Source organism: Coturnix japonica, chromosome 2 (assembly GCF_001577835.2).
Source record: "Coturnix japonica isolate 7356 chromosome 2, Coturnix japonica 2.1, whole genome shotgun sequence".
Classification (NCBI taxonomy): Eukaryota; Metazoa; Chordata; class Aves; order Galliformes; family Phasianidae; genus Coturnix; species Coturnix japonica.
Genome location: NC_029517.1, coordinates 12,040,844 through 12,066,257, shown reverse-complemented (window position 1 = coordinate 12,066,257; position 25,414 = coordinate 12,040,844). Strand labels below are relative to the sequence as shown.

Here is a 25,414-nt window from a genome sequence, read left to right as displayed (position 1 = left end):
CTCTCTTTCTTTCTTTCTTTCTTTCTTTCTTTCTTTCTTTCTTTCTTTCTTTCTTTCTTTCTTTCTTTCTTTCTTTCTTTCTCTCTCTCTTTCTCTCTTTCTTTCTCTCTCTCTCTCTTTCTTTCTCTCTCTTTCTCTTTCTCTTTCTCTCTTTCTCTCTCTCTTTCTCTCTCTCTTTCTCTCTTTCTCTCTAGTCTCCCAGTAAACAATGATCAGAAGTATGAAAGGAAAAGTGGAAAGGTGAAACTTGATGCAGATTATTCTTCTTCAGTGGCCAGTAAATTCCAAAAGTTATTTGCTTCACTTCTGAATCTTACTTCTCAAGGTCACTTAAACAAGTGAGGAATCTACTACATCTCAGAAGTGACAAGCGCCACTACTGCATCTCAAAGGAAAATCTAAAATCAGTCTGCTTCTAAGAGAACATTTCAATCATTTCAAAAGAAATTTTAAATAAAAATTTTAAATGTCAGTTCAAAGTCTGGCTGAAAAAAACATGTGGGAAAACAAGAGAATATGAAGAAAAATGCATGTAAATCTGTACAGTTCAGATACATAATGCAGGGTAACTTAATAGTCAAGTTCAGTTTAGGATTCCATGTTTTATGCTGCACTGTATAAACCACTTAACACAAGTAAAACAAGTGATTTTCTATATGTGTGCTTTACTCTATAGCAAATATGATGTAATTTTAGAACAGTTTGTTTAGAAGAGACCTACAAAGATCATCAAGTCCAATGGCCTGGCCACTTCATTGCTAGCCAAGTTAAATGTATTTTTAAGGGCACTATCCAAATGCTTCTTGAACACTGACAGGCACAGGGCATCAGTCACCCACCCCTCCAGGAAGCCTGTTCCAGTGTTTGACCTCCCTCAAGGTAAAGAATTTTTTTCCTGAACCAAGTCTGAACTGCCCTGATACATCTTCATGCTGTTCCCATCCTGCTATCGGTTCCAGCTCTATGACCAGTTTTGTTGCCCTCTGGATGCATTCATTATCTTAATATCCTTATATTTTATATATCTTAATATCTTTTTTATATTCTAATTTAGCATACTTAGAAGCTATCCATAACAACTCATTTGTGTCTCTAATGATTTCTTTTTTTTAAGAAAGAGGGGTGTTGCAAGGCTGAGTGCTGTGGTGCTACGCTGTGTAGAGCCCAGGCGCCTGGCAGGTCTTGCAGTGTCAAGCTGCAACAAGAGGCAACATTAACAACCACAGATGGGGGAACAAGCAAATGGGAATCCAAGAGGAAAATGAAGAGCAAAAAGTCTTGTAATTCTCCTCACATATGAAATTTACACATTTTTCTCTGTTGTGCACAAAGTGCCTCCTTCAGGTCTAAGCAACGCCTAGAACACAGCTACAAGGCCCTTTCTGTGACAGACCTGGCAATTCCTACAGCTTTCTGGCTGTAAGGTTGTTCTTTACTTCTATTTCTTATTTCTCTTGAAGCTATAATATTTTGCAAGAGATAAATACTCTTTGAGCTATGGCTGGCAGTTAAGCTGTACTCTGGAAGCTGGGTGATATGGGCAGAAGCCCAGTTGCACAGAATACTTCAAAGAGAAAACAATAATATTTGACGGAACTAGAATTACTTTAGCAGGGGGTTGGACTTCATGATCTCTTGACTTTCCTTCCAAGCCCCCTGCTAAAGCAGGTACCCTACAATAGGTTGCACAGTTAGGTAGGATACCATTGGCTTCCTTGGCCACAAGGGCCATCTCCAGCAGGTCATCCCCTAATCTGTAATGATGCATGCAGTTGTTCCTCCCCTGGTGCACTTGCTCCACTTAAACCTCATCAGGTTCCTCCCTGTCCAACATAGAAAAGAATCAACTTTGAAAACAAGAGCTCAGGTTTGACATTTCAGCGAAAGAATGATATGATCAGTTTAGTCAGACAAAAATGTAGTTATAGATAGATATGATCCAACACAGTGAGTATTACCATATTTAAGGGCAATCAAATTTGAGGAAGCTAATTCAAAGATTGAGCACGTCAGGTTTTTCTTAGAACAGTGATGTAAAAAAACAGTATATGTGAAATCTGATTAATACAACGTCCAACTGAAAATCAACATTTTGAATGCTTTAGTGAGCATCAGGCTAAATGCCACAAGTGCTCAGAGACTCGAGCCTTAGAATCCTTTGTTGAATGATAGGTTATTTATTACTTATAAGCGCTGGTCTAAATTTCTCTCTCTTTGCAGGCAAAAAAAATAAAAAATAAAAAAAATAAAAAAATCACTGGAACTGCACTTTGTATGTGAGATCAAAATTTGTCCTGCCACTTGTTATATTGCTGGTGTCATATCAGTGATTGCATTTTTTCTATATATTAGCTATTAAGTACTTCTTTACTTATTTGTACTTACTATGATTTTACACCAAAATATATATAAACAGGATGGCTGTCATCTCTTGTGCTATCTTAATTTGTGTGAACTATTAAGCCAGATTGTTATACACCCTTAATAGCATTCGAATATCAGTAATAAACCCTACATCTATATGCTAAAAGTTCAGGCCCTGACCTTTAAGGAAAGATAAACAGATATCCATTTTCATTTAGAAAAGCCAACAAACATTCTGCATTGACTGAAACATATGACTGACCTTCTCTTCTGACTTTATTAAACTGCTAAATCCTATGAAAGATCAGGTTATTTTAAAATGCCAAAACAGCAATAAATATTAAGAAATCATAATTACAGAAGCACATACTGTGGGGCTATCTTACTGCACCATCTTATACAATATAGCTCATGCAATATATAGAAAAACATCTGTGATAAAGCTCTCTTTGTATTAAAAAGGAGTCAATTCGCATATACTACATCATTAACCAGAAAACCCAGGTTAAATAAAAAGTGAATTTCAAGATGAAACTTGTATATCTCAGTGCACATTTTTTTAATTTAATGATGATAGTTGGTGTCTGTTAGACACAAAGAAAGCACATTTGTTAAGTTTCCATTAATTTTGTGTTATTACAACATCTTTCATTAGAAACAATTGGAAATGATCAACATCCTTGTTGTATTTGTAACAAACAACTTGGGGGATACTTAAGTGTTTCACTTTGATTGCTATTCCACATTTATGTTCACAGAGTGATCAGATAAAAGACAAAAAGGGAGACCTTGCAGTGCATATTAACACTCACATTGTTAATTCTTCTCACAGAAAATCCTAACACATGAAAGACAGCAGTGATATAAAGGTATCCTTCTTTATGCATAGATATTTATTTTTTTAATATCATCATGCATAAAAAAAGCAGAACACTGAATATTTTCTGTCTGTCTCTCCACAATCTGAGCTAGGTGTCATTTCTTCAAACGTATTATTCTCATATAAGGAGCAGTAAAAGCAAATATTCCCTGCAAACATCTGAAATATATTTCAGATACGGATTTTAAAGCTTTTATTAGTGGAAGAGACATGAAATTTTTTCTAATGTGAACTAGATGTTAAAGTATCTTGTAGATCACTTTCCATCAGCAAGTACCAGGCATCTCCACCTCTCCAAAACCATCTAAAATAGTGGTGCTAGCAAAGCTATTAAAGAACCTCGGGGAGTAGTTATTGATGAATATTATCCAGTGAAAGAGGATCAAAATGCAGACTCGTATCACAGTCAGAGTATGCACAATAAATAGAAATTACAATCTCTTATAACTTCTGTCACGTTTTATGCAAAAAATGTCATTTTTCAATATTCCGTGTTCATTTGTATATGCTTTTAAATTATTTGGAAACTGTATTTACACTCCTGGCTAGGGGTTATTTTATACAATGTCCAAATGACTTTTCTATAGGCTTCCAATGGACACACACACACACACACAAAAAAAAAAAAAATAAATAAATAAAGATAAAAAAATAGGTAAAAGTCTGCAGTGACTGAGAGCTTACTTGTAAGCACAGCAACTCCTTACGCATCTAATAGGAGAATGCTTTTCCAAGCAGGCTGACTTGAGCTGATGGCCTCAAGTATTTCTTGAAGGAGCATCAACAACAGAAGCAAACTGTCAACTCAACCTTATGTCATCTAAGTTTGTGGAGCTTAAAATTCAGCAACCAGAAAGACTCAATCTGGTGGTTCACATGAAGTTCATAGAAAAGAAAGCATTATGATAATGTGACAAGTAGCCTGGCACCTGTGAAACTAAAATCTCTACCATTCAATGCATTGTCTTTGATGTCTTTCTACTAAAATAATAATAAAACATTATCAACACTAGGAAAATACAATTTCCTATGGGGAAAACAAAGTTCATGAAGAATGTTGTCACACAGGTAAACTTTTTGTTGCAAAATGTAAATACTGTTCTTGTTCCTAGAGACAAAATTATACCTACCCTAAACATGCTCCTTCTAATGTCACATAGCTTACAGAATGCATAATCCTTTAAAAATCATTTATCAGGAGCTAAGAAATACTTATATCTAAAGCCATTTTACTGCAATTTAAACAATCTTGAAAGATCTAGATGGTAACTCTATAAAAATACCAAACTTTCTCACTAAGGGCATTTAACATATGATAAAAATTCCATGGGTGTACCATTGCATCTACATGTAGTATATACATACAAGACAGATGTCAAGATAAGCATGCACCACTTTCTTCTCTGCTCTTAAACAGTCTCTCACCCTTATTCAAATTACACCAGATAGGAAATATCACATTTCATCTCTACAGTTTAAACAACAACTTTCACATCCCAGAGGATTTAAAAGAAAACATGCTAGCTAGAAATGAGAAAGTCCATATTACTAACTCAATTCAACAGACTTTTGAAATCTAACAGTAAAACTACAATTTGAAAAGTCATGCTAACCACAAAGTTCAGAAATACACAGCAAACACAGAAAATATAGAGTATACAGAAAATATACAGAAATTACAAAATATAGGTTATTTTAGCTCATTTACTTTTATTAGTTAAATAGTTCTTCACTCCTTGGGTCTTGGCCAACAGAAGCTGTAAAAGCCATGGCACTTCTCTTTTAGTTAACAGACAGGAAACAATGTCAAAGCCTTTGCAAAAATGATCTTCTGTAAATATGTTGCACACACTGAACGCAAGGAAAGACTGCTGCTGGGGACTACACAACCGTTTGGTTTGGGAACGTGAGTAGCATCTGTGTTTCAGAAATCAATCCATTGCCATTCTTATCCTACTGCAAACTGCCATGCCTAATATAACGACACTGGACACAAGGACATACACTACACCCATATATCTCAAAGTATATGAGAAATGCACTGGTGCCTTACCTTTTCTTAGTTGTATACTGAGCCTCTTCCCTATCTTTTTGGTGTTATACCCACTGTTTGCAGTGGAGGTGAGAACTTTCTGAGGTGACGGTACCAGGCCCGGAGGTGGTTTCCCTGATGAATTCACACTATGAGGTAGCTGTGAGTAGGACTCAGTCTGATCAGACTGGTTACCCGCTCTAGACATTCTTTGTAACGTGTGAAGTCCAGAATTGTGAATATTTTTGCTGTCATTATACTGGGAATCGGGGCTGAACCGATTGGAGTAGTACATGTTCTTCTCGCTTTGGGACAATTGTTCGTACTGTTCTTTATTTGCTGCAGGGACCACATGGAACCAAATGAATGGCGTACGCATGGCTTGGCGAAACATATGCTGTGCTCTAGGTTTCAAAATGAACAGAAAATTAGCAAATTAGGACTGGCAGACTACAACACATTATAAGCATAATTACTGATGTTAATTAAGCAACATGAGCTGACAGACACATAGCAGAAATTCAGGCGATAGCAGAAGTATAAAACCTGAATCTGTTCATTAGTTTTCTTTGTCTGCCTTCTGCTAAGGTTTACTGCCATAGGGTAACACAATAGTTAAATATGCTTAAAAACTAACATTCCAAATACTTAGAAAAGCAAAAATTTTAACCACAATCTTGAAAGGCAGATTGTTCTATGGCAGAATTACAACGTACTTTTTTGCTTTGAACCTTGATAATTGTTTCTTCAGATACAGTAATCGCACTGACGACAGAATTACTGGAATGAAAATTACACTTTATACATAGAGTAGGTCATAAACAGACATTGGGCATTAGGTCACAATGCTGAACACACAAAATCAAAAAGTCTCCTCAGGCTTAAATTTTGATTCAGAATCTTTGAGCGTGTGGAGACAAAGTGCTTTTCACCATGTGGTAAAGGGGTCATGTTCCAATAAAGGATAAAGACATGAAGGAAGTATTTCAAGTGAACATTAAAGTACAGGGCAATCAGCCTAAATGATTTTCTTCTGGCTCTCAACATATGTAAACTTTTAGAACAACATTGTCATCTTTAAAATCAGACATTTCTGCATATATCTTTTCTGCTTTCTCCTTTAATTATTTGTGTGTGACATACAAACTGATTTCAGTGTTTAAAGTCTTTCTCATTCACCATGTCAGGATTCTACCAACTTCAGACTTCCACCACGCAAAAAATGTATCATGTCTTAAACTTCTCTAGAAAGTTTGTCTATAAAGTCCCTTTAGTTTCCACACATAAGATTACAATTATTTTTAAGATGTTAAAAAATTCAGCCTCTCTGTTCTTTGTATACAATGAACATGATGTAAAAGCAAAAATCACGTGGGAACTTTATGGTAAACAGTTTATCAGTGCAAAAGGGTAAAGTCTGTAACATTCAAAACCACAGCAAAAATAATCAAATAGGAACTGTGTATATTGTAATGACAAGAGTAATCTTGAATTTTTATATTATAGCTATGTTGGACAAAATAAAGTTTAGATCATTTATTGCCCCAAACTACTGCATGGTGCAGTGCTAAGAAATTAAATAACAAAATGTATCATGCAGTATCTAAACTTACTGTTCAAATCTCCTATTCCGAAGGTCTCCATCGTTAATCCTGACGATACAATCATTCTCACAAAAAAGATTTTCTTGTTCAGCTTTTCCACCTTTCTCCAGCCGCTTTACTAGTAGCCCCAGGGTTCTGGAACATTAAGATTATAAGTGATTACAGTTCCAGCAGTTTGCAGTATACAGCATCATACTGACTTAATATTTTATCATATTCATTATAGAAACTAAATTTTAAAACATCTTCATCTGAGAGAAGGATACCAGCTTTTCAAAGAATTTACAAGCATTACCTGAATTCATGAAACAAAGACCCTAGGTGAAACCAGCATGTCATTTAAGAGTATAAGAAGAGCAGTGAGTATGATGACATCAGAACTATTCTTGCAAAAGGCATAGATATCTGAAGAGAAGAACTTGACACCAAGAAGTTCTACATCTTTTCTAATGGTTAACTGAAGCTGAACAAGTTCAACTTAAAATTTGAATTTCTGAATTAGCAGAGGGTATAACAGCCATTCATTACTGCTCCTGTGCAAGTGAAATATGGGGTCATCTCATGCATTTATTGTAAGCCTTACTCTTTCTTGCACAGCGGCAAAGAGGAAACTAAAAATAAAAACGTAAATGTCACTTTTAATTCACTGTATTATCTTAGATGAACTGGATCAGTAATAACTGGAAACAATTACCATTTGATAGCTTCTGTGCAATGAGTTGACCACCTCTGCCTTAGTGCTTATGTACTGTGTCATCTTGCTGACATTCAGAGAGAGAAAATACAAATAAATGTTCAGCTTGAAATTATGAAATGGATCCCGAAGAGGGAATTTCTGAAGTATTGGTAGGGCTGTCTGAAAAGTCAGTGATATTTCAATATATGAAGTGCTGTTTTGAAGAAGAATTAAATCTTCAGGATGATTCTTGCGTCAACACTGAATTGTGGTTTGTTTGTTTGTTTGTTTGTTTTAAATATCAGCTTCATAGTGAAATTGCAAAGGCTGTGTTAGAGGGTCAAATTCAGAGCATCCAAGGTAACTCTGCATGACAGGAATTGCAAGATCACAATATGCCTTTTAGAACAAAACTTGCAATAAACATAGCACTGTAGGTTCACACGTACCTCAAAGAAAATGAGTAGTCAGTGATGATTAAATGGACTCCTCATGATTCAAAAGTTAGATGTGCACTTGAGCACTTCATCAAATGGGTCAGAATAGAAAAAAATAGCTTTAACTTTGTCTTCCACTTTAAATTCTTCATTTCTCAAGATACTACCAACATATGCAAGACATTTATTTTACAGAACAGTCACGCTTTCTCTTGTACAAGCCAGATGAAGGAGTAAGAGAAACAATTTTTTAGTATTTCCACTTTGGAACCTTCTAGAGACATTAAGGCATGTTGCTGAAAGGATCTGTACATGTAAACAGACTCTGAGAAAAACAACATAAATCATTTTGACAACACAAATCATCAAACTAAGCCTGAATTAGACACTAACATTTAGCTGGTACTATTCTGCCTTCAGATGATACGGTGTATTTTACAAACATCTACCATAATGCATGACTAATCTTCAACCTGAGCAGCTCCCATCAGCAGCAAACCTTCACCACTCCCATCTGGTTCCCAATGGACCGCTTGGGTGCAGTCACCAATGCTGTGATAGGGCTTGGCTTCAGCTCAGCTGTCACAATTAGCAATCTGTTTCTTTGCAGTAACAACGGCAAACACAATGACCAGATACATTCTATCCAGGTAAAGTATTATTCCTATAGAATCCGAGCATTTCAGAAAATGTTTGGAAAACAAAATAGATACTGGTATGTATCTAGTCTTATCCTTCTCCATTCCACCTAGATATGCTCTGGCTTTGCAGATTCCTTCCAACAACCCTGCATCTCCTCTAAGAATAACAAAATAAAGAAGTAAAAAGTGTTTTCCAAAGCAAAAACCTAGATAGTATTCACTAGATAGCAAAACACTTCACTTTTTGGATTTAATCTGAGAAGTACTGCTGAGATGGTTTTAGGTTTTTACTGTCTCCCATTCCCACAAACAGTTCATAACAGTGTGCATGAAATAAAAAATCTTAGAGTCCATAGCAATCGAACAGTAGCTAAATGATTATGTTGTGTCGTAGTAATTGTGCTAAAATTTGTTGATTTGTTGAGGAATTATCAAAGGAAGTAAAGCACAGAAGAAAATTTTAAAATATTTGTCCCTCTTTACTTCTATACATTCCTATAAGCCTTGAGTACAATCTCAGGCTATGTTTGTAACCATTAATTCTAGAAAACAAAACTTAAAGAATTATGTATTTAGTTTCAGAAAAACTACCATAATATTTATGAATGTCAATGATAAAAATATTTCCATTTCTCTAAGAAAAAGACAAACACCTGTATGACTTCAGTACATTTGTTATATCAGACTTGCAGCTTTCATATATTTCAAACTGATGTTCAGAAAACAAATTTGCTAAATTTTCACATGTAAACTGTTGAATATCCCTGAGTAGACAATGCGAGTAAAGCCCACAATGTGAAGTTACTGGAGATGTATTCTAACAGGGGAAGAGCAATCAAATATCAAAAGTGAGAAGATTACACTTGAGAGAAAAGCACAACGATATTTGAGGGAGGAGAGGGAAGGGCTGTGTCTGCTCTTCCTTTCCTCTCACTTTGTGCCCAACAACAGTTCCACGTGGGTATGCCCACTACAGTGCCCACAGAATTCATAATTTGGAAGTTACACGACAGCATACATAGTAAGTGTAAAAGACCCTTTGTTTTATGGCTATAGATCAGAAATCTCAAGATATTATCATGAACATATATTTACATAAACTACAATACTCAAAGTTAACACTATGGTGATTATTTGCTATGTAAAATGCTATGATTACTTCATTGCAACATCTGCACGTACTTACAAATACAAGGCAATTGGCCTATTAATGGCTTTTGCATAGCATTTTTCTAGAAAAATAACTTTCTACTAATTTGCATTCTGAAGTAATATTAATAAATTATTAATGCAAGGCACATCTTTATGTATGGTTTCTCATTTCTTAAATTAAATTCACCTACCTCCATCCTTGAATCTAGTAGAAATCATAGTAATCTTTAACCAATGGTAATGTAACACATAAGCTAGCTGCCAGTCAAAATTGCAAATAATCTCATTAAACAAAGGCTATGAGTTCTCCTAATGCAAGATTGCACATCTCAGATGCAACATATGGTGCTCACGTGGGATTTTCCTTCTAACAAATGTTACAGCTAGCCTAACTCAGGCACATAAAGCTGAGGACACCCAAGGCTGTATGAAGGCCTACCTCAAATTTGAAACCAGGATCTTCACAACGCCTAACTTCTCTTTTATTTATTTTTTTAAGAGACATATGGAACAAAGTTCCTTTCAGATATTATTCTGTAAATGATTTATGTACGTGGTTTAGGAGAGTAAATTGTCCTAGAACTTGTAGAAAATGGACACACCTGAAAATTTTAGTAACAAAATTTTGTACATTATTTTTTCAGCATATTATTGTCTGATGTTTGAATTTTAGTATAAAAAAGGCATTAACAGGAACTCATGTTTGATATTGCAGCGGGTGCAGATAAATTGAGTGGATCTGATATGGTAAACAAAACTAATTGGATTTTTTCCCTGCCACATGGTACCAGCATTAACTCCAATAAGTTGAGAAGTAGCTCTATCGCAGTTTCAGTATTATCTTTCCTATGTTAGCAGAGCATACAATTTTTGAAATGCCGTAAATAATCTAGTCTAAAATACTGAAATCAGTATAGATATATATAAATTCTTATGTATGTTTGAACACAACAGTGTATGCAATGCATAAAATATATGCACACATTTGTATTTGCTTAATCTTTTCAGTTAAAGTCAGTAAATATGTTCTGCAATGTAAGCTGTGGAGTTAAATGTATGAATATCTGTACTCTGCAAACACATAGCAAGGCTGCAACCCTACAGGAACAACAATTAGGTGGAAATTTGGTAGCTGTGCTATTTTATGCTAGCATTAACTGATATGGGAACAGAACAGAAACAGTATCAAAGTACAGAGATCTATCTTAGTATTTGTTTTAGATACATAATTGGGAATGTAAACAGCTTAGATTATATTAGCATTTGCACCACTGTATTTCCACAAGGTTCATTACTCTAATTATACAATTAAAATAAACTCAGCTACATGAGTTAACATTTTGATTCTAAATACAAATTACAACCAATGATAAAACTAGAAATAAGTGGCAAGTGTTTTATTGGCATCTAAATTGCCTGAGTCTTTCTGAGTAGTTCTTTGAAACTGTGAACTCCCCACATGCCACCCAGCTGTATGGAAATGATGATAATTTGTCATAATAAAAACTGACAGTGTATATACACGAGAGTAATAAAAATATGATTTTTAACATCCAGAAGACGATTCAGCCATCAATGCCCATTGCATGTACAAGCTGAAGTTATTTACCTATTACCTACAAACTAACTAATATAATCAAATCAGACAGAACAGAAAATAACCTATTTAGATGTCTATGTAAAGTCACCAGCATGAAAAGGCAAAAACTCAATTAAGGGACAAAAATAATGATTGATTTAAAAGCAGTTGTGTAGCAGCTTCCCACAAACCACGCAACATTGAGAGACCTCTGAGATGCACTACGGGAACACCAGTATGGTGCAAATATCCTAAGAGCGGAAGGTCTGAGTCAGCAAACCGGCTTGTTTGTTCAAGTTAAATTATCGTGGCTGATCAATGCTAAATTGCACATAAACTTCTTTGCACAACATTTACGTCACTGAGCTACTGCATGGCACTAAAATAACTTTATCAGCTTTCAGGCCTGAACTCCTGAATCAATTTCCAATCTTTGGCAACCACCTCAACATCTCAGCTTGAATATTCTTCAAATTAAGTTTATGTAACTTTTAAAAGGATGAGATCACACAAAGAAAGCCTTGAATTCAGCTAAAGGAGTGAAGGAATTTACATTTACTCCACAGGAATCTTTTCCCAATGGCTACTTTTGAGACTTAAAAGGCTGGAAATGCAGAAGAAGTTAATACATACTGACTAGACGATCAAATACAATAGGATTGTTAGAAAGACACCTTGAAGGTGGTATGAAGGGATCTCAGTGTACACAATAGCCATAAGATGTGACTTTTCTTTGTGTCTTGAGAAGAAGAACCAAAGTTTTACAGTGAAATACAAACTCATTCATAAGCTCTAGAAAATAAATGGCACTTCTACTAAAAGCACAAAAATAAGAGAACTACAGAACAGAAGAATGTGTAACAATTTTCTAGGATAGGGATTTTATATGTATCATTTTTAATAGATTTTGTTTTTCCCTAATTAATAAAATTTGTTAACTTTGTGATTTAAACTGACAAGAAAAATCACCCTCCTATTTTTCCCATCATCCTCAGACTTCCATAACGTTCTTAATCTGTGTTTTCAGGTTATATATCCTAAATGCCCTAAGTATTTCTAGCTGCCAGGTTCCAGAAGTACAGTTTATCTTGGATTCCCTGGCATGTTTTGATAGCAAGGACAGCAGGCAAAGCCTCACAGAATTAGTGCTCTGCACCAAAATAACGTCTGATACTTATTAATGGTAGTGCTTTCCTAGGATTTTCAAGCGAATATCCAAATCCTTTTCTATTCTATTTTAATAACATAGACTTTACAGTAGTCTTGGGACTATGGAGCTTTCCCCACTGTTATTCACAAAGATTTCTGATGTTATTTCATATATGCCTTGTGTCAGCTGAACCTCCTTTCACAGAAAGATATGGCAAAAGTTCAGCAACTGTATGGATCCTGAGAAGATTTTGAAGATTCTTAAAAGTAGAAAAGGCAATCTAATGGTAAATTAGGATATAATCATTATTAAACTTGCAAAACCTGAGTGCTTTGTTGCTGATCATCTATTTCTTCTGTAGTTTTGCACAGACTGAGAACTTTCTTTCCCTTTATGCTTTTCTCTCATTCTTCTCATACTTTTCCTCTCTGTTCTCTTTACCTAAACACTTTAGTGTTCACTACTTTCTCTCTGCATTCATTTTCATGCCTCCTATTATGATTACCATCTCATCTGTACCATTTAAAAAATGTGCAAGCAGATTTTGTAAACAAAACTTTTATCTCAACAAATTTCAAGCCATAAGGTGATGAATATGTATACCCCTTCTCCCTTTTGACAAGGTGAACAAACTGTTACCTAAAGCATATGATCAAAAGGGCCAATAAAGGACAGATGGATTTGTAGAGGTAAAAACAGACAGATAATAAGCAAATGAAAGTATGATCATGTCTGTATAAATCCACAGTACTTTTCCCAGAGAATAACTGAGAGAGTTTAATTTTCATTAAGAAATAAAACCTCATTTTTTTTTCCCCCAGTAGAAATAATCAGTAGCATCTAAACAGATATAAAGAAGGCCTCACAAATTTTGTTCAAGATCAAAAGTCAATACAGAAGACAGATTTTACTCCAAATTCAAGCCTTCCACAAAAGAGCCAAATGTTTTCTCAAAATAAGGGAAGAGCATAGATGTGAAACATTCTTTTTTCTACATGCTTACTTTCTTTTTGGTGGGAGAAAGCCCCTACTGACTGCATATGAGAAAGGGGAAAATCAATGTGCTTTTACGCTTTATGAGTTTATCACTGCTTATTTAAGGAACATTTTCAAAATGCAATGGAAGGAACAGGAAGAAAAGAATTGAAAGTACAGGATAACTGCAACTGAACATCAAATAAATGAAAAACATGATGGGCAAACGGAATAGACTATACACTAAGCTACACGATATATCCGATTTTTTCTTTGTGAACATTGTTTAAGGTCTTTATTGACTTTAGTTTTGTATATTTATGTTTTTATTGAGAAGAACTATTGCCCAAATAAGTTTGCTCAGTGTAGCACATAGCAGTGCTTTGCAATCAAGGAAGGGACAGTCGGGTGCTGGAGCAAGCAGTAAGTGGGCAGAAGAGCATTGGATCTTCCTCCAAATCTACAATTACATGGAAAGCATGGGGAAAGTGCTTTGTAAGCAGTGAGGTCCTCTCCAACCCTGGCTGATCCCCCACTCTCTGAGGCCATGGACACAAGTGTCTCTATCCACCAGCTTTTTCAGCTCAGAGTAAATGCAGCTCTCTATAGCAGCAGATACCCCTGTCCCCAAATGAAGGAGGACGCAGTAGACAGCTGCAGGGTGAAAGAAACAGTCAAGGTAGGTCAGAGCACTGCTGATTCTGCAACAAAATAAAATTTGCTGCCATCGGTGACAATTTTTTTTTTCAACATACATAAAAACTTTGAATCCACCACTAATTACTAAGACAGCAAAGCTATTTTTCTCAGACTGTAAGTGTTTTGATTAAAGACCCTAAATGCTAAATCTCTACCAAAGTAAGCATTAGAGGTGCTGCACACTGTTTACTATTATAATCCCCTCAATTATTTTTTTAAAGTAGATGATTTTCTATGCACTTAAAAAACCATCCCAGCTGTAGTAAGTCCAGCTTCTGAGTTAATCGAATCACATTAATCTTCTCCACAAACAAAACGTTTCAACTTTTCTTGCTATGTACTTTTAACACCAACAGATGGGACAACACCAAATATCACAAGAATAATGATTGTTTTTCCTTCCACTCTTATCAAGTGCAGATGCAGGAAGCCTCTGTTTTAGAACTGATATTTCAGAACATGTAGCTATAAAGCGTCAGTGGGGAAATGCTGCCTAAATATCCACCTGAACTAAAGAAGCAGATTATAATTTATAAGGGCCCGAAGGGAAACATCCTAATACCTCAGTTTACCGTGGGATCACATTACAATCCTGCAATTCCAACTTATTTTAAGTAGAACATTTACATTATAGGATACAGTCAGTAAACTTACATTTTTTCCTTTCTTAATCATTGAGGATTCCTTTTAAGAAACATTCAATACTCCACATAAACCAAATGCACACAATATAAGAATTAACATAACTAAGACAAAACAGCAAGTTATGATTCAATTAAAATCCTACACGATACATTACCTTCCACCTCGGGCACTGAAAGGCACTACATGGATTCCCAAAGGCCCACCGTCGTTGGAGACTTCTACGAGCTTTACCATATCACTGTGAGACAACGATGAATGAGGGAATATGAACATGTACCGTGAATGAACCAAAAAACCCCACACAAACATACACAGAAAACAAAAACATTCCAAAAATTACATCATGGTGATGAAAGCATCATTGAATGCTACATACCTGAACAGTAATCTGATGGCATGAAAAGAAATCAATCATCAAAAATAGTTTCATTAATAAAACAAGTGAATATTAAAGCAACTGATACCTTGCTGTATCAAAATAAGCATAATCATCACATGCATATTGTTCTATTTCATATCAAAAAGTGAGTTTTAACTGTTTGCACTGCCAAACAGAAATATCTTAAGTGCCACAGACAAAAACCTAAATCTGATCATAACAGTAGCATGCTTTGTTTGTTTATTTTAGGGAGACCCAACTCCAAGCATTAATATTTGTCTTAACAAAACTACTCCTTAATTAAACAAAGATTGTTAAATTTGTAACTCTTTACATTCTTCTGTTTTTACAACTAATTTTCTAGCTTTATTGTGTTGCCATTTCTTTTATTGAAAGCTTCCTGTATCTATAGAAGTATAAAAGAATAAAAGTTTCCCCTTTAAGATGTATCTATAACATTCCCAAAAAACCACATGTGCTCCTGAAGCAACCATCCATTTTGTTTTCAGTTTTACCTTCTATCAGCCAAAGGTATAAATGAAAGAGGGAAGCACAAGTTCAGGAAAAGTATCTGCAAAGATTCTGGAAATAAATTTGGACCAAACCTACTGATGATTTTGAAACGTGCACACAGCTGGAAAGGTGGAGCACAGCCTGTAGACCCTGAAGAGTTATAAATACCCAGATGAGAAAATAATGCACAAAGGCCAAACCTCTCCATAAATCTGGATGTGTCAGATCTGATTGAAAGCCACAATCTAAATTTGTGACTTATGGCTCTCTCCAGCATTACATACCTTTTCCACGTTTCCTGGCAATGTAAATATATATGTGTATAATGCATACACACATCTTTGAGAAGCTTGTTTCTCTTAAGCATACAAATCAAATTTAATCAAGAAATGGAGCAAAGACCAAGACCAATGCCCTCTGATAGCAGTAAAAGATTTTGTGTTTCCTTCAATGGGCTCTTGATCATATGGTGGTGCACCACAAAAACTTTGCGCTCTGAGAATAACCAGATCACACACTATTAGGAAGTCAACAAAAATTCTGTAACCCAGTGTGTTTCATATTTTATTTATTTATTTTTTTTAATTTTAAGGTAAGATTTATGCTTGTTTTACACTACATTTTGTATCTGGTTTTAGCCGTTTTTTAAAATGAGACAATGGAAATTCTCTGTTAGCATTGTTTAGCCCTAGAAAGTATTGAAACTGTGGGAGAGCTGAGAGACAGCAGCCAAAAAAAGTATTATTCTTCAGCTTTGGACAAGTATTTTAGGATTGATCATATTACAGCACTTGGCAATGTTTCCTGTCCCAGTTTATGTATCAGCTAATTTGGGTTGTTTTTTTCTCACTGTACAGTAAGGCTACATTTTCATTAACTTTCATGCAAAGCAGCCTACAGGAATCAAGCAGTGTCTCCCTGTTTACCTTCCCTGAAGACCTTCTAAAAGATATCTATTACAGCTGGTGTACTTATAGCCCCCTATATTCAACTTTCTTTCTGACTTTCCTATTATAGTTTAAAAAATAAAAATAGAAATCTGAAAGAAGAAAACAAAATTCATGTGATCCCCCTGGAACTGTCCTAGGCAGAAGAACAGCCTGAACAAAAGTCCAGTTCTCACAGCCAGAATACACTATTTAACTTGATTTACTGCTCTGCCAGTGTTCTGCCAGTAACTTACTCAAGGGAAAAATTGGTATTGTTCTCCAAGCCAGTGTCTGCATGTCCAACAGGCTCAACTCTGCTGTTGTCCTCCTCTGTTCGATCTTCATCCTAGGGATTAAATAGGATAAAATCTCATTAATCTATGTATAATAGTTTTGTTTATTGTAATAATGACAATATCCCATTTTCAAATTATGGCTGCTACCAAAGTTGAAGTGGAAATATATGCTTCTGCAAGTGAAATAAAGCCTTTTTATTTGCTGCCTGAAATCACTTTCATCACTGTATGCTTTTCTGTAATAACAGTCAGTTTTATATCTTAACTTTGTAATATGTATAGAAGCTACAGAAGCTATCACAGGCAATATCTGTTTGGAAGGCACATGAGCTCGAACAGAAAGACAGCTGCCAGCCAGCAGTGTGAGTGCAAACTCTCTCAGAGTTCTTTCTGGGCTGGTGACTAAAAATCCAGCTGAAGTCATGAGACAGCTCACCAAGTCTCACTTGCAAAAACAATAGAAACAGTTGTGGCTTGTGTAGTTTGTTGAACTACCAATACATCTTTAAACATTTTATCACAGGACTTTATTCATGGCATGCCATAAATGGCTGACATCAGAGTTACACAAGGCTCTAATGATAACAACTGGTTTTATTTTTAATCAGACTTTCCAAAAAGCATATGCATTATTCACTCAACACAACTTTAACATCAAGGTTGGGAATGCTGTACTTTCAAATTAGATCAGGGTAATTCAAGGACCACCAGTAAGATGATCTACAACCCTTTTTACACCTATGTTGCTCATTAGAAGCTTATGGATTTAATTACTTGTGCGATCAACCCAAAAATAATTAACGTGAGCAGAAGGAATCAAACACAGATTTAGATTCTAAAGTCAGTGCCATTGAGTAAGAAAAACAAGTGCTAGGTTTTGAGTTCAGCACACAGAGACAGACAATATATTAAATTATTGAAGAGACATTTAAGAACAGCAGAGACACTTGGTAATGTCCAACTGACATTTCCACTGAGAGTCTGCAAAAGCAGGAGGCTGAATGTATCAGGCTTCCATGAGCTGTAGCTATGCCTTTGTGCATCCTGGAGAGAAGAGCACTGCATGAAGCCAAGCTACTTGAAGATTGATGATCCTGTGTTTTAAGAGGCTTTAATGTGTACTTCTTCATCATCCATATCTGCTAAGTAGTAGGCAAATAATGCATTTCAAAGGTTAACCAGCATCTTGAACCTGCCTAGAACTGCATTATGAACACAAACAACAACTCAAAATAAAATATATTCCATATAGAAAAAGTTGCTTATAAGCCCACTGTAAACGATAACCTGAACATTATGGAAAATGTCATTAGTTATGCTTACATTTCTGTTTAGTAGCTTCAGATGAAGCTCTGTATGTACAACCAAGCACAAGAAACGAAGACTAAAAATAAATATTCATATATCCATTTCAATTATAAGGTTAAATGCAGTTTGCAAAAAATACACAGAAAGGAAAATCTGAACATTACAGTTGTTTCCCTTTAAAAAGAGGTGTTACAACCTGTTTCATAAATCCTTGTCATGGGTTTCTCGTTTCAAAATGAGGGGCACAGGTGATTACAGAGACTTATTTAAGTATTTATATTGCACTGGACTATAATCTGTAAGTTTAAATTCAGAGTTCATGAAAAAATACATAGTAAAAGGTCATCCCAAATGGTATTTTGTTAATGCAGCATTTGGGACAATTTTCCATGCCAGCTATCAAGCAAACATACAATAAGTATCCAAGAAGAGACTGGAATAGCACCCTACCTATTAGTATATACACCTCCACTAAGAACCATAACAAAAGTTTTTATGTTGTGTTATTTGGGCAAACACATCTATGTAGTTTAAAGAGCAGCATCATTCATATAGCACTCCATGGGTCCTATGCATTAGCAACCTTCAGTCTCCTATGTGTTTCCCTTGATAGTCAGTAAAAAAAACTTCCCCTTGTCCTCTACAGTTTTCAGGGCACTTATTTGGACTTCCCCTTGGCAGACTAGCTTTTGAAGTCCTCCTGGATAATGTCTCCTGTGCACAGCACTAGCTAAAGCCTTGTGGAAATCTTTCTTCCTAGCCTTGTGTCCTCACTCTCACTCCCAGAATCTCCCCATGTCAGTTCACACCCAAGCCGCTCCACCTGCAGCATATCCCATTTTCCTTCTACCAATTCCACCCTGTACTGCAGAGATTCCTTCTGCCATCCTCATGCCCAGCCTGGGGTGCAGCCACGACCAGCTCCCCTGCCCACAGCCTGACCATAACTTTCAAAATTAGGACGTGACACATCCAAATCTGCTAACCAAAAGCTAAGTTAAACAGACACTAACTGGCAAAAACACTTCTAGCTTTGTGTCTTTCTTATTGAGAACTATAAACACAGTTAGTTTGGGACCAGACTCACTGTCATTTATCCAAGCAATTATAAAAAAGCAGCTCTTATACGTCTGTGTCTGGCTCTTCCCGGACAGCAGACAGATCTGTATCAACAGCATCTGTGTGCCCGTAAATAGGTGCTTAGAGGAGGAATCACAACCTTAACTACAGCGCTGCCATAAGGAACAGACGTACCATGTATCTTTTTAAAAATCCTCACTATTACAGTAATCACACATTCTTTTCTGCTGAAAATAACACAGATTTTGATTTACACTGAAGTGAATGGAGGGAAAATTGGACACCTACAGAGAGATTTGACTTAAAATTTTGATTTACTATGGAAAGTAACTGGCTGTGAAAATCTCTGCATCCAGCAATTATTTCTTTATTTGGAAAGTAGGTTTGTTCTGAAAGGCAAGTTCTACCTGTACGCTCTGTTGTGAGGGAAGCCAAGAAGAAGACACTGAGAACAGCCAAACAGTTCTGAGAGCCTAGATGGATATTACTGCAGGTCTTAACTCCCAGAAATAACCAATCTGATCAAACTCCCAAACTCATAAGGTTTCTTCAATCTCTGTAAATCACCAATAGGTGTAATATTAAAAGACAAAGCTTCTCATGGATGTATCATATACTACACACTTCTTCCAAGATTGAACTGAAGTAGTTAGCAGACATATCATTTTTTACAGCATGGAGGAAAATTCAAAGAACCTCTTCCAATGTACTTAACACACCCAATGTGTGTTAAGTACCCAGCACAATCCTCTACCAACTCCCTATGTTAACCAAGGTTCTTCCCACAGACCTTCCCCCCAGAGCCTCACTGGGCCACCAGCCGCAGGTGTAGCTTCTGATAAAGCACATAAGCCACCTGTCATGTATTTAGGCTATTAAATCAGATGTTACAGAATCCAGTGGTCACCTTGAACAATGCCATAAAACAAGAAAACAGTTCTTAACATTTGTTTTAGGTAAGAGAACTGGAGGCTTAAAAAGTTGTTCCTACTTCTAGATGGGTCTGTTTAAACTCCCGTGTCTTAGAACAATCAACTTTGTGAACAACTACATGGCAGCACTATTGATCTACATTCTGTAATGAAATTTATTACTCAAACACTAGGGAAAAAATCCTCACTACTCAACATGGACTAAGAGCGTTAACAGATCCATGTATTAAAAGGTGCACTTCACTGTTCACCTGCACAAGTTTCAGTAAATCACAAAATACACAGAAGTTCCTTTTTTTTTGTTTGTTTGTTTTGTTTTGTTTTGTTTTGTTTTTCATATTCTTGAAGATTTCTCTATCATTCCTTATGACTGCAGAATCCCCACAGCTACTTTTGTCACTGAACCTTATTCAGTATACATGCACTCAGATAGACTCTTTTCTTGGATAATTTCTCCTTCAGGATCTCCATCTCACTCAGGTAGGAAACAGCCATGACCACTGGCTGCAGATTGAAGACTGCCTTCTGCTTAACTTCCAAGTTTGAAACCAGCCTCGCTTTCCCAGTCTTACTGGAGCGTTTATCTTTCATTACCAAAATATCAGATCCTTCATCTGATTAAACCACAGTTACTACCAGTCTCTGCTTTATTTTCAAACATGAACTTTTCCACACATCTGTGCTGCTCCATTCATTTCTGATGAGCTCTCCAAATACACAAGCAGAACTATTTCATTTTCCTCCTTCACGTTCCTTCCTAAAGCTTTTCTTTTGACAATTACCTGCATAAAACTCAATAGCAGCCATGGAGGCTGAACAAAGCGTGCTCTTTGCTCACATTCCTCCACGCTTCATTGGTGCATTCTTCATCTCCAGGTGCCCAGCCAGAGCTGTGATTGCCATCTACTTCAGCCAGGCACGACTGGAAATGGGTTCTGAGGCACACAGGGGTTATGCATGTATCTCTCTTTGAACAATGAAATCTCAAATTTGGTAACAGTATCTCCATTCTACCAGTAACTGATAATAGGGAGAGAAGATGGTTTTTTATTTTCCCCTATTTCAGAGAGAAATAACAATTATTTCATTGTTGTTCAGAAAGTAATTTGATATTTTTAGTGATAATAGTTATAGGAAATAGAACAACAGTGTTTTCAACTGGTTTGAATGCTCTTGCTTTTGGGAAAGTGTGGGCTCTGAGAAAGTCTGACAAATTTATCCATAAACTTCAGTAAATCTGTTCCCATTGCACATAAACCTTTCCCCCCCCCCCCATCTCCTGAAGTTGTTAACAGTTCAAGGGACATAGCCTCAACAAAAGAGTTATAACAACAGCTATATGAAGAAGCCATCTCTTAAAACATAATTAAACCCATTTTGTATGTTTAGTAGTCTGCAGAGTAATTGCGGCAAAGTATGTTTGTGTGAGTTGGTTGTCCTCATTATACAACACTTTCAGCATTTTTCCTAACTTTAGCAACAGAAAGAAGGGTCTGAAATGGCCAGCATTATGGTAAGCATGCAGAGCTGCCAGTGTGAGCAGCATACAATAAATTTATCTGACATACACACCTCTACAAAGAGAAGCCTTTCACTACACTGCTTCTGTGTTGGAGTAATCAAGCTTGTTTCCTTTCCAGCATTTATGTTTTAAGTCTTAGCGCAGAGAATTAAAGTACCATGAATAATGAACAGAAAGGAGCAGCATATAACTTTCAACAGATACTTCAGATTTTCAAGTAGAGAAGAACACATACATTATCAATAAAGAGAAGCTTCTGAAAGCCTGCACACCAGTATTTTTTCCCAGCTGGGATACAACAAAAACAAGGCTTATGTTATTAAAATATGCCCTTCCCTTCATGTTTCTCCTTTTATTCTCTTGCTCTTCTCTGTAATGATTATGGAAGAAGAGACCACATTTGCTATTAGTCTCCTGGCTGCCGCGTTTTATAAATGTTTGTTTGGTCCTTGCAACATAACACAGGTTCTCTCTCTGTATGATCAGGCTTGATAGGCAACAGCTCCTAAGGGACCTATTTCCTGAGTCTTAACTAGCACAAATATACCAGCATCAGGCTTTTGTGCTAATGTTCTCACTTCTTGATTAACTGGCCAAATCTCAAGAGAAGGGCAATTTTCAGTCGAATCTGAAGAATGGTTACAAAGATCACATGGGGAAAAAACAAAAGTTATTGAATAAAAAAAGTATGATTTCTCCCTCTTGAACACAAACATATACCTGCACATATAATTAGATAAGAGCTTTATGTAATCCATGTGGGTTCTATTCTAGGTGCACTGCTATTATTAGCAGTCCAGAGGGGAAAAGGGAGAAATCTTACATTAAATCATCATCTCTTTAAACAAACAAACAAAAAACAGCAGAAGCAGCTGAATCCTTTTTTTCGTCTTTTTTATGGGGTTATTATTCTGCTACGTGTCAGTCACTCCTATGTTGTTCACGTACTTGCGCAGCACGGTCACCCCACAATTGGAAATGGCAATATTCATATAGTTTCTATATGCTTCACTAATCCAAGATGAAATTTGCCTTGCTCAGTCAAATCACTGAATAGATATCATACAGGCATAGAGGAGCACAGAATGGAAGGGATTTCCTTGGTCTCCTGATAAATATCAAATTCATCCCCTGCTATCACAGGCAATCATCTCTTATTTCCCATTTAATAAACGGATCAAGCTGAGCTTTAAAACTGGTTGGATTCATGAAAGCACTATTTCTATTGTGAACTGCCTTGGAAGGAAATGTTTTTACAGATTTAAATGATATCTTTTATTTATTTTTGTCCTCAAAAAAAAAAAAAAAAAAAAAAAGAATTAAAAAAAAAATTCATTCGGTGAAAAAAAAATTATAGATTGATACAATCTTCCTTTGATAAACCTATACAATACTACAATACTTCATTCAGTTTGACTATCTGCCATTTCCTTTCATACTTAATGTCTTGTCTTAAAGCACACATTTAAAGCCTTGCAACAACTAACAAAAACTGGACAAGCCCTGTAGTATCTCAATCATTTTCTAACATGTATTAGTTTAGAGGTTTACTGGAGTCCATGGTCCTCTGGGGCTCAGCAGTCTGTGCTATGTCACTGAATCACATTCATCTATTCTATAACAATTACACAGCACGCATCTCTATCACACAGCTAGCAACGCTAAATACAGGAGCACAACACAAATGTTGCTTGGCCATTTAAATCAGCTTTCACTAAAAAGGCTTTTTAGTGGATTACACTGCAGTTGTCTGTTAATTCTTTTTATGGGAGGTACTACATACAAGTATGAGAGCCCTCAAAGAGTTGCAGTGGGTTAGACAAAAGCTTTTCCCATCAGAGGATTTAACTTGAGACATATTGCAGGCTCTGCTTCTTCACAATAATGAAAACTTTGGACAAAACGCGTTACAGAGGTTTGTCCTTACTGTTGCTCATAATTAAAATTCTTAAGTATCATTTTGAAAGGGACTGAAAACTTGCAGTAAAAATTTTACTGTGATGAAGCATTTCAAAAATCCTCCCATGCTCCTCAATAAAAAGATTATGAACAGAAAGGAGCACCAGCCAAATAAACACAGGCACACCCTCCCCACCACCAGTTGTGCAGCACACAGTCCAGGCTTCCCTCCAAATCTCATCCTATCTGATGCTGCTGCTCTTCCTATAAAGGAAGGGGTTTTAATGTGACCTTACAGTGGTAGCTTGCCAACAAACAGTAAGAAATGCATTAAAACTCTGTTGTTGTTGTTGTTACTGATGAAACATGTTTGTGTGAATTCATGTTGCTCAACGGTCAGTGCCTCTTAGCAGAGAAATAACAAGGCAAAATAAAAGATTTTGTAAATACATGAGTAACTCAACAAAGCTGTACAGGGGAGAGGGCAGAAAATGGAATCTGACAGAGAACAAAAAACAGTTATGTCTAAAGCATTGCTAATTCTTGAAGAGAAACTATAAGAGGAGAGATTTAGACTAGATGTTAGGAGGAAATTCTTTACTCAGAGGGCGGTGCTGCCCAGAGAAGCTGTGGGTGCCCCATCCCTGCAGGTGTTCGCAGACAGGTAGGATGGAGCCCAAGGCAACATGGCCTTGTGAGAGATCCCTGCCCATGACTCCCTGCAGGAGTCATGAAACCAGATGATCTTTAAGGTCCCTTTCAACCCAAGCCATCCTGTCATTTCTCAGTGTGCACTGTAATCATATTTCATAGCCTCTATTCACTGTTTAGGTGAAAACTACATCAGTATTCCCCTCACCAAGAAGCATCCCTCTCCACAACATTTCAGTGACGTCTCTGAGACTGCTGACAGTGCAAGGTGCTTGGCAGAGCAAGGAGTTGTACAGTAATCTGATGGCTGCTGTAATGAATCCATACAGCAAGGTTTGTCTACAGATGGTAATTATCAAGTGTGTAAGGAAGATATGTAGCTTTTCCCACAAGATTTAAAGGATTTTTCAAGACAAACCAGTGTTATTGCAGTACACATAGAGCCACTCTGCAATAGCTTTTCTCCCACAAATGATATGTGTTGCCATAATGGTCAAAGCATTTTAGAAAATATTACAATAGCACAAAAAATTTTGGATTTTTTTTTTCACTTACAAATGAGTTACAGGAACCCAAATTTAAGCCAATAACAGCTCGGACAAGATTTTGCACGAGACATTTTTAAAAACTGATGTTAAATGTCTCACAGTAGCTCAGGATGTTGGGCCACAAACCACCTGCTCCTTCTGGAAGATACCAGATGAGCTTCACCTCCTCTTTTTCTGATCACCAGGTAACAGTTGCAGCCCATAACCATAATCATTTTTTAACATTTTATCAGATGTAAGGCATCTGAAGGACTAAAACTGAAGACACTTTGTTACATAATTGACTTTGGAGATTATTCACTTATAGAGCCGCCTACAAGAAGAAAGACTGAAATAGGGAGCCCGGGTTGGGAAATGACCCGGCAGCCCATTTCAGTGCCAATAGTGCCGCCTATTGGCATGCCCACTAAAGTTAGGTTTTAAAAAGCGCTCTGATGACAGAAAGCCAACCGAAAGGTTTCAGGTGAACAGAAAGTACTGCTCCTATGGTAAATATTTGAAATATGTTAAGCATGGAGAGCCA

At 36.4% G+C, this 25,414-nt stretch overlaps 1 protein-coding gene across 23 annotated transcripts in view; it reads right to left on the bottom strand.

Annotated features, from left to right (window-relative positions):
* The window catches only part of PARD3 (par-3 family cell polarity regulator), a 424,465-nt gene that overhangs the window by 200,296 nt on the left and 198,755 nt on the right, over nt 1-25,414 (bottom strand). For 12 of the 23 annotated variants that reach the window (XM_032443027.1, XM_032443040.1, XM_032443035.1 and 9 more), the window contains 5 exons: nt 16,910-17,001; nt 15,211-15,222; nt 14,989-15,072; nt 6,890-7,015; nt 5,298-5,680 (listed from right to left, as the gene is read on the bottom strand). In XM_032443027.1, coding sequence (XP_032298918.1) covers nt 5,298-5,680; nt 6,890-7,015; nt 14,989-15,072; nt 15,211-15,222; nt 16,910-17,001 — 697 coding nt within the window. The remainder of the gene's footprint in view (nt 1-5,297; nt 5,681-6,889; nt 7,016-14,988; nt 15,073-15,210; nt 15,223-16,909; nt 17,002-25,414) is intronic. The other 11 variants (XM_015853126.2, XM_032443032.1, XM_032443043.1 and 8 more) reach the window with 1 other exon arrangement.